Here is a 10476-nt window from a genome sequence, read left to right on the forward strand (position 1 = left end):
AGGGGAAGACTGAAGGGGCAGGAGGGAAAAAGTGAGACTCGGGAGCAGAAGGGGTAGGAGGCCCCTGGTCAGTCTCTCTAGTTCCCCTAGGAGGTAGGAACGGCCATGCCCAAGATGTGGGGTTCCGGGCCAAGTCTTCCCAGGTGACTATGTAGGCCACCTGGTCCAGATGTCCGTATGGTCTTGGGTGGAAAATATATTTCTTAACCTGTAAGATAGTAGCACGGGCAAAAGTCCCATCCCTTGAAAAAACAAAAGAGGGCCATGCAGAGGAACAGAGACTCTGCCACTTCTTCTTTTGGACCTCTAATGATAAGTTGTGGGCCCTCTCCACGACCTCCTTCCAGTGTTCCAGAGTTAAGCTTAAAGGGGTAGTTAGCGATTGACCCATGGTGGAGGTCACAGGAGAGGGGGGAGAGTAAGAAAGAAAAAAAGAGAGAGAGAGAGAATATGCCACTCCAAATAATAATGACCAGTGGATGTGCTTATGGACGAGTACCTAACGTTGCCCAGTTTTTCTTCTGCGGGGGACGTGAATTTTTCTGGGATTCACGCCTGGGACCCCCTTATTCTTCCCTGGGAGTCTTTTAGCGGTGAGTGCCCTATGGCTTTTATTTGCTCGACCCGTGCCCGTGGGGCTTTTTTAGTGGCCAGAGAGAGAGAAAAATGGAGAGGAGAGGGAGATACAGAGAAGCCATCTTGTCTCCACCCGTGCAGGCAGTCGGGGTCCGCTAAGAGGGCTAAGAGCCTTTGGCTTACATCAGGGAGTAGCCCTGACCAGAAAACCTCAATTGCTCTTTTGCCTTTAAATGTCCCACATGAAGACTCAGACCGAGAATAAAAGGAAGGAAAAAAGGAGGAAAGGAAATTTTAAAATTAAGAGCATTGAGAAAATTACAAAACCAGACCTCCCTCTATGTAAATAACACAACCATCAAGCATACATACCACATTAAATCACATTCGTATGGACCGGTCCTTTTTTCATTCAGACACACGCAGCACCCACCATTTTCACTTTTGGGATCCCTGAACACAGATACAGACAATACACAGAACAGAGGGTCCTTGGCGCGCGCTCCTTAACTCAAGAACTGAAAGTACAGAGTGGGAGGGGAGTAGCCAAGCCAAACTCCCTTCTTCTCCCGGGGGAAGGAAGGCTATGCCGTCTTCCCCACTCCAGACCACTCCGGTCCCTAAGGCCAGAGTGTCAGAACCAGGGGCTTCTGGGCACATCTGCCACTCCCACTGGTTTCCAGAATACAGACTTACAGGTCCTGCACAGGCACAATTGTTCAGGCGGAACATTCCCAGAACAAGAAATACAAAAAATGACTTACAGACATTAAGACCAAGACAAACTACAAGACGTCCTTACCTCCTGCTGATCTGAGGAAATGGGTCTGGGAGCAACCGAATCCCGGACGAGCCCCCAAATGTAGGACCCCCCCCCCCAGTCTGGGGTACCCAACGTCCACAGGAGGCCGCACCCCAATAACTCAGTCCTCAGACCAGGAGATGCAACAAGCAAGAGGATTTAATCGTTTGCGCAGACGGGCTCCTGCCTCACTCAGAGAGAGAGAGAGAGAACAGCAGCCCTGAGCTCAGCTTACAGGCGACTTTTAAAGGCAAAAACCACAAACCACAACCGGCAGCAGTGGGAGGGGGCCAGCAGCAACCGGCAGCAGTGGGAGGGGGCCGGCAGCAACCGGCAGCAGTAGGAGGAGGAAGTTTTGGGTGATGTCCGGCTTTGTGCACAGAGCATGAAAAGGTCAGCTTTGTCTCAGTAGTTAGGATTTGGGGACTTGGTTTGATTCCATCAGGAGGTCAGAAGAGGCTGTCGGATCCCCTGGGACTGGAGTTACAGATGGTTGTTAGCTGCCATGTGGGTGCTGGGATTCGAACCCAAGTCTTCTGCAAGAACAACCAGTGTTCTTAACTGCTGAGCCATCTCTCCAGCCCCTCTGTTTTTCTTTTTTGAGGCAAAGACTTACCATGTAGCTTATATTAGTCAATAACTCTCAGTCCTCATGCCATAGCCTCCCAAGTGCTAGGATTTCAGATATATCTTATGCCTGGCAGCTTTTATTTTTTAAAAAAAAAATTTTTTATTGACTTTTTAATTTTATGTATATGTTATGCCTGTATGTGTATAAGTGTACCTGTGTTGTGCAGTGCCACAGAGGACAGAAGAGGTGTTTGATCCTCTGGAATTGGAGTTAAGTATGGTTGTTAGCTGCCATATGGATGTTGGGTTTCAATCCTGGGTCTTCTGCAAGAACAGTCAGGGCTCTTAACCTCTTAACCACTGATCCGTCTCTCCAGTCTCCAGTCCTACTTTTTCTTTTCTTTTCTTTTTTTTTTTTTTTTTTTTTTTTTTTTTTTTGGTCTTTTTGAGACAGGGTCTCCCTGCAGCCCCACCTGGCCTGGGAACTCACTATGTAGACCAGGCTGGCCTTGAACTCACAGAGATCCACCTGCCTCTGCCTCCCACATACTGTGACTAAAGGTCTGCAACACCACACCCAGCCTCTACTTTTACATTTTTAAATGTTTGAAAATAGTTAAAGGTAAAGACAAAACAAACAAACAAACAAAAAGCCTGGCATGACAGATCTCTGTGAGGCCAGCATGGACTACATAGCAAGTTCTAGTCCATCTGGGGTTACAGGGAAACCCTGTCTCAAAAAGATACCCCCCCGCCAAAAAAAAAGAGAATGCGGTGGCGCACACCTTTAATCTCAGCACTGAGGAGGCAGAGGCAAGTGGATCTCTGTGAGTTCAAGACCAGCCTGGTCTACATAGTGAGTTGTGAGCAAACAAGCCACAACACACAAAAAAAGTGGTCTTGCCCCTTACAACAAATCTTTCCTGATTTTTGTCCTTTGGAAGAAAACAGAGCAGGTGTAATGATGGGGTTGGTATTGCAGGCTGTCAGCGCTCCTTCCTTCGAGGGTGGTTATCCTTTCTCATAGGAGAGTCACACAATGAGAAGAGTAGGGGCTTGCTGGTAAAGGAGCTATGGTTTATGGATAGGGCAACCATAACTGGAGGTCCTTAGGACAGGATCCGTAAATTGTGACATGCTTTTTGTTGTTACTGTTTTGTCTTTTTTGAGACAAAGACTTGCTGCTATGCAGCCCATATTGATCGCTAACCCGCAGTCCTCTTGCCACAGCCTCCCAAGTGTTGGAGCTTTGTTGTTCTCAGTCACTGTTTAGGGCCACCTCCCATCTTACTCCCAAATGTCTCCCATTTGGTGACAAATTAGAGCAAGTGACAAGCATGGGGGAGGGTACAGCTAGGGGTCTTCTGGGTCAGGACAGGTGTTCTCAGAGTAGCATTAGTGATTGATGCTAGAGAGTTGCAAAGTTATTGTCTGAGAGAAATTAGTAACAGATGTATACTAAGCTAAAACAGACAAATGAAACTCTAGGGGAACTTGGTAGCTAGTGAGCAAGCAGGTAGAGCAGTGAACACATCAGCTCAGTTGTGGGCTACGTGTCCATATTCACATAAATACTAGGTATCTTTTTTTTCACTTATTGTGCTAAGCACTTCACTAACCTGTTCATTTGAAAATGAACAGATCTTAGTGTAGGAAATTTCTTGCCTTGTTTCTTCTCTCTAACTTTTCTGTTTGCTTTCTATGACATTGAATTGTTAGATCACCTCTTTTTAAAAAACATTTCAAAACTTTATTGTTTGTGATTATATGTGATGTGTGTGTTGGGGGGTGTGCATGTGCCACAGTGCATGTGTGAAGATCAGGGGACAACTTTGTGGAGTTCAGTTCCCTTTGTCCACCCTTACCTGGGCTCCGGGAATGGAACTCAGGTTGTCAGCAAGTGCCATCACTACTGAGCCGTCCTGCTGACCCACTGTCTCTGATTTTTGTTCTTACTATTCTGTCTGTGCCTTTTTTGGTCTACATCTAGGAGGCTTAACTTTTTTTTTTTTTTTTTCTGGTCCTTTTTTGAGACAGGGTCTCCCTGTAGGCCCAGCTGGTCTGGAACTCACTACATAAACCAGGCTGGCCTTGAATTCAGAGAGATCCACTTGCCTCTGCCTCCCAAGTGCTGGGGATTAAAGGCATGAGTCACCACGCCCAGCTAGAGGTTTACCTTTTAAATCTTTTTTTAAAATTTAAATCTTAGCCGGGCGTGGTGGCGCACGCCTTTAATTCCAGCACTTGGGAGGCAGAGGCAGGCGGATCTTTGTGAGTTCCAGGCCAGCCTGGTCTACATAGTGAGTTCCAGGACAGCTGGGGCTACAAGGAGACCCTGTCTCAAAAAGACAAAAAAAAATTTAAATCTTATCTTTTAATTGACCTTTGAAATTTCTATCATCCTATTTTTATTATTCTCAGTTTTTGAGACAGTATTTTGCTGTGTAATCCAAGCTGACCTTGAGTTTATAATCTTTCTGACTCAGCCTCCCAAATGTTAAGTGTACAGGCATGTGCTATCATACCTACTCCAGCCATTAAAAAAAACAAAGACTTATTTTTAATTATGTGTCTGTGTATGGGAATATGCATTTGAGTGCAGGTGTCATAGAGGCCAGATGTGCCGGATACCCTGGAGCTGGAGTTATATGCAGCTGTGAGCTTCCTGATGTTGGTGCTAAGAACTGAACTTGGGTCATCTTTAAGAGTAGTAAACCATCTTAACCACTGAGCCATGTCTCTAGCCCTCCCAGGCAGCCATTTTTTGTTTGTTTATTGGTTTGTTTTTAGACAGGGTGGCCTTGTAACCATAGCTGGCCTGGAAGTTGCTATGTAATGTAGACCAGGCTGGCCTCAATCTCACAGAGATTCTCCTGCCTTTGCCTTCCGAGTGCTGGGATTAAAGGGATGTGCCACCATCCTGGGCTCAGCAGCCATATTTTCAGTTTCTAATTCTTTATGGTCTCAGATTTTTTTTCTCCCTGTGATCGTATTCTTGCTATATTGCCCAAGTTAATCTTAAACCCTATAGGCTCAAGTGATTATTCTGTCTTACCCTCCAAGTTCTAGAACTAAAGGCCCATACTACCTCTTCAGGGTCTCAAATATTTGAATAAAAACCTCCAGTTCTTATTTTTGGATATATTATTTTAATATATCATGTTACCTCTGGGAATATAATAATAATAACTATTATTATTAGTTATTTTTCACAGTACTTGGTGTTGAACTCAGGGCCATGCACATGCTGATCAGCCCTCTACCCCTGAGCTATATCCATTGCCCTGTCTTATTTATTTATTCTGATTTAAAAGCTTTAAAATATATTAATTTATGTTTATGTACGTATGCCACATGTGTGCTGGTGCCTCAGAGAACAGAAGAAGATGTTGGATCCCCTGGAACTGCCTTTTAAACTCTGTACTTGAGTAGGTGCTTAAGAGGTAGATAAGAGCTGCCATGTAGGTGCTGGGAACTGAACCTAGGTCCTCTGCAAGAACAGCAAGTTCCCTTAACTGCTGGGTCATCCCTTCCTCCCTTCCTCCCTCCCTCCCTCCCCTCCTTCCTTATTTCTTTATTTTGAGATGGTCTCACTAAGTTGCCCAAACTGGCCTTGAACTCACCATGTCCAGCTTTGAGAATATTACAAATTTAAAAGTTTTCTTCTAGTTTCTGTGCTCTCTCTACTGTGTACTGTCTTTTGTCTGTTGGCAGTGTGTCCTTTCAAGAGCAAAGGGCCTATGGTAGTGCATTCTTGTAATTCTAGCATCTGGAAGACTGAGGTGAGAGGATCATTTATATTCAGGAGTTTAAAACTAGTCTGGGCAACATAATGAGGAGGGAACAGAAGAAGAGCCGGGGAGAGGGGAGAGGAAGCACAGGCCCTAAAGCCTGAACAGAGTTGTTTGGTGGGACTTGCTCACTGCCACCTTCACACAGGGAATTAATGGCTAGCCATTTGGTTAGATGACAGCTGGTTGACTTTTCTCTCTGTCCTTCAGAAAAGAATCTTTCTAGTGTTACCTGTGAGATGTAGACCTGCAAGGACCTGGGAACTTGTTTTTTTACCAAGTCTCCTATTTCTGGTCAGCATCTCGTCGTCCCTCCACTCTACCTGGTCCTTGAGTCAGGAGCAGGGTTAGTTTATTTTTCCTCAGAGTAAACTAACCCAAGCCTATGGAGGAATATGTCTTATCCTGTGATCATTTCCAGATCACCTTAACCCACTAGCAGTGTCTCACTGGCCAGGCCCCTCTGGAGTTGTGTGGCTTAAACCCATACCCTCACTTGGTTGGTACCACTGTCTCTGGTCACCTGAGGTTCTGCTTTCCCTGGACTTGGCCTAGTCCAGCATCATTTCCTCTTTTTTTTTCCTTAGAATGATACTAGGGATTAATCTCAGAGCCTCCTGCATGCTAGGCAGATGCTCTGCTACCAGGCTTTTGCTACCATCCCCTCTTTGCCTTTTAAACTCTGTACTTGAGTAGGAGTTTAAGAGAGAGTATCAACTAGCCTGTGTGCTCCATCTGCCATGTTCAAGTAGAGTTCCTATTCCTCATATAAGTTTTTTTTTTTTTTTTTCGGTCTTTTTGAGACAAGGTCTCCCTGTAGCCGCAGTTGGCCTGGATTCGCTAATGGAGACCAGGCTGGCCTCAAACTCACAGAGATCCGCCTGCCTCAAAGGCATGTGCCACCATGCCTGGCTTTTCATATAAGTTTTTAAAAAATTATTTATTTTTATTTTGTTATGAACGCTTTGCCTGCATGCATGTAAGTGTAACACGTGTGTGCAGTGTCTGTGAAGGCCAGAAGAGGGCGTCAAATCACCTGGGACTGGAGTTATGAATAGTTGTAGCCCCTTCCACCCTGTGGGTACTGGGAACTGAACCAGGGTCCTCTGAAAGAACAGCTAGTGCTCTTAACCACGGAGCCATCGTTCCAGCCCTTTGTATAACTTTATTAAACTACTAAAATAGTACATTTGTCAATAAAATATGAATGAAGAGAAAAAGGAAAAATTCTTAGTCCTAACTAGATATAACTTTAGTGCTTGGCATCTTTTAGCTTCATCTGTTCTGTGTGGACAAGATCTTTATTCTCTGGGCTCTGGAAACGTTTCAAGGAGTGGTCTGAGCTTTGCTTCCTCTCCCATGGATTTGACTTCCTCCCACTGCCCCAGTATGTTGTACCTTCTTGGGATATGATGGAGTATCACTGGATCTCTTCGCCTATTCTTTCTTTTTATATTTTAATTTTAAAATATTTTCTTATTTTAATTTTATGTGTATGAGTGTATTGCCTGCATGTAGGTAAGTGCACCCGTGTTATGCAATGCCCATGGAGAACAGAAGAGGCCATCGGATCTCCAGGAATTGGAGTTACAGACAGTTGTTAGCTGCCATGTGAGTGCTGGGATTCGAACCCGGGTCTTCTGCAAGAACAACCAGTGTTCTTAACCACTGAACCATCTCTCCAGCCCCCGCCCCATTCTTTCTTATCTCTTTTCCCTCCATGGCTGTGTGTTGCCCCCTACATTGAACACCTGTTCAGGCTTACAACAATTCTATGAAGTGGGCTCTGACTGCCTCCTTCACAGACAAGGACACTGAAGGCCAGAAAAGGTAACCAGGACAGGATAAGCTCAGTACTGACTCAACCCTTAGACCCTTTCCCCACACCTAGCCTGAGGAGCCCTGAACACTAACCACATTACTCCTCTGTCCAAAGGCCTGCTAGTCTTGCAGGTCCTGCTGGGCCTGTATGACTAACAGTTCCTTCATGTCCCTGAAGGCTGAGAAGGAGCATCCGTATCCCACAGTCAGTGGAGAACTGCTTGTTTCTTCTCCTTCTTCACATTGATGATCTCCATGCTTGGCCAGCTATTCCCTCTTGAGTCAAACCCATTCTCCCACTAGCTGACCCAAGTGACCAGTCTGAATTAAGTACCAGCCATATGTTGGCAAGGGAAGGTCATAGCAGCTGATCTCAACCAACTGCTTCCTGTATGCCAGGTTTCATTCTGTTATGTGCCCATTAGCCTTCTGTCCTCACTGGAAGACTGAGGTAGGCAGGTACCCTTAACCTCCATATTCAGATGAGAGAACCCAAGCAGAGTCAGGGGATTACCCTGGCAGGTAAGTCATGAAGGCCTGCAGAGAGGAGAGGCCAGAAGAAACTGAAAGATTATTTAAGCCTGGTATGGTGGTGCATACTTGTAATCCCAGTGCTTGGGACGTAAAGGCAGGAGGGTAAGGAGGTCAGGGTCATCTTCAGCTACATAGTGAGTTTGAGGCCAATCCAGGGTACATGAGACCCTGTTTAAAAAATATTAGGGGCTACAGAGATGGCTCAACAGATAAGAACACTTGCTGCTCTTACAGAAGTCCCAGGTTCAGTTCCCAGCACCCATATGACGGCTCACAACTGTAACTCCAATTCCAGGAAATCTGACCCCCTCTTTTGACCTCTGAGGGCACTGGACATGCGTGTTGTGCACATACATACATGCATGCAAACATTCATACATATAAAATAATAAAAATAATACATTTTTTTAAAGGTAGAGGTAGAGGCAGGTGAATCTCTGTAAATTTGTGGCTAGCCTTGTCTTCATAGGAAGTTCAAGGCCAGCCAGGACTACCTAGAGATCTTGTCTCAAAAAGAGAAAAAAGAAAAATTTATTCACAGAATGGAAGTCAGAAAATGTAGGCTATAAGAGAGAGGACAGGCCGGGCGTGGTGGCGCACGCCTATAGTCCCAGCACTTGGGAGGCAGAGGCAGGCGGATCTCTGTGAGTTCAAGGCCAGCCTGGTCTACATAGTGAGTTCCAGGACAGCTGGGGCTACAAGGAGACCCTGTCTCAAAAAGACCAAAAAAAAAAAAAAAAAAAAAAAAAAGAGAGAGGACATGTGGGGCCCATAACAGATACACTAAGAACTTTGAGCTTCCAGTAGTCAAAAATATCAGTTGGTCACAGAGTAGCATCGTTTTTGTTGTGCCTGAGGTCTGTTCAGTGCTTTGCTTTTTATCAACGTGGGTCTGTTTCCCAAGAAGCAGTTTACTTAAGCAGCTTCTTACAAGTTGGAAAAGTCTAATTTCACCTCCAGTGCTTGGACTGTGCTCTTTTAGATACCCAAACACAGCCTGTGAGCTTCTGACTTGTGATGTGCCACAGATCAGCGACAGACTAGGTGGGGATGAGAATTTGCTGAACCTTCTGCATGACTTCCTGGACCGCGAGCCACCGCTCAACCCACTGCTCGCCAGTTTTTTCAGCAAGACCATTGGCAATCTCATTGCAAGGAAAACTGAACAGGTAATTATATTATGTGTGAAACTGAGTGCTTAGGACAACCACAGATGATACTGACACTGCCACCAGGCTATAGGGATGGCTTTATAACAGAACACATATGGAGCAGGATGGGTGACTGATATTTGAGTTGGAGCTTGAGTGAAAAACAGCTTTCCAAAGATGTTTCTCATGGTCAGTTCGACATGGTCAGTAGCACTCCCTGCCGTCCATGGGTGCTGTGTAAGCCCCCAGATCAGTCATACATACGAAGTCTGGGAATATGCCTTCACTGTGGAGGTCTGTATGAATAGCATGTCTGTGTGGCCAGACCACCAATTGCTTTAAAGAACACAAAAGATAATGCCCCAACATTAGGTTTTTATGAGAGAGTGAATTTGTTTCTTCTATAGCAGGGTCCTTGCTGTATATTTAATCTGAAGAGGGGTCCAGCCACTGCACCTTGTGGACATGAGTGTGGGAGGCCTGATGGCAGTGTACACCGACTGCCGTGTTCGCACCTACCTTGTCACCCTATCTACTACCCATACCCATTGGATTATTATTTTTTTTATTTTTTGATTTTTATTTTATGTGTATGCATGTAGGTAAGTGCATCGTGTCATGAAATGCCTGAGGAGGTCAGAAGAGGCTGTTGGATCCCCTGGGACTGGAGTTACAGACAGTTGTTAGCTGCCATGTGGGTGCTGGGATTTGAATCCGGGTCTTCTGTAAGAACAGCCAGTGTTCTTAACTGCTGAGCCATCTCTCCAGCCCCTTTTCTTTAAAACTTTTTCTTTAAAACAAATTTAAAAAAATTTATTTGTTGTTGGGCGTGATGGTGCAACACCTTTAATCCCAGCACTTGGGAGGCAGAGACAGGTGGATCTTTGTGAGTTTGAGGCCAGCCTGGTCTACATAGTGAGTTCCAGGACAGCTGGGGCTACAGGGAGACCCTGTCTCAAAAAGATTTAAAAAATTATTTATTTTTATTCCCATTGGATTATTTCAACACACATCTCAGACATCAGATCATTTCTTTTGTAAATATTTCAGTATATTTCTCTAAATTACAGGACTTTAAAAATGTTATTAGGGGCTGGAGAGATGGCTCACCGGTTAAGAGTACTGACTGCTCTTGCAGAGGACCCAGGTTTGATTCCCAGCATCCACATGGCAGCTACGAACTGTCCTTAACTCCAGTTCCAGGGGAATCCGAAGCCGTCTTCTGACTTTC

General features: G+C 45.2%; 1 protein-coding gene across 7 annotated transcripts in view; it reads left to right on the forward strand.

Annotated features, from left to right (window-relative positions):
* The window catches only part of Ppp6r2 (protein phosphatase 6 regulatory subunit 2), a 109909-nt gene that overhangs the window by 59804 nt on the left and 39629 nt on the right, over positions 1-10476 (forward strand). For 6 of the 7 annotated variants that reach the window (XM_008834751.3, XM_008834750.3, XM_008834753.3 and 3 more), the window contains one exon: positions 9077-9263. In XM_008834751.3, the coding sequence (XP_008832973.1) occupies positions 9077-9263 (187 nt within the window). Of the gene's footprint in view, positions 1-9054; positions 9264-10476 lie in introns of all 7 variants that reach the window. The other variant, XM_008834755.3, reaches the window with a different exon arrangement.

This window comes from Nannospalax galili, unplaced genomic scaffold (assembly GCF_000622305.1).
Source record: "Nannospalax galili isolate Female #2095 unplaced genomic scaffold, S.galili_v1.0 scaffold237, whole genome shotgun sequence".
Lineage (NCBI taxonomy): Eukaryota > Metazoa > Chordata > Mammalia > Rodentia > Spalacidae > Nannospalax > Nannospalax galili.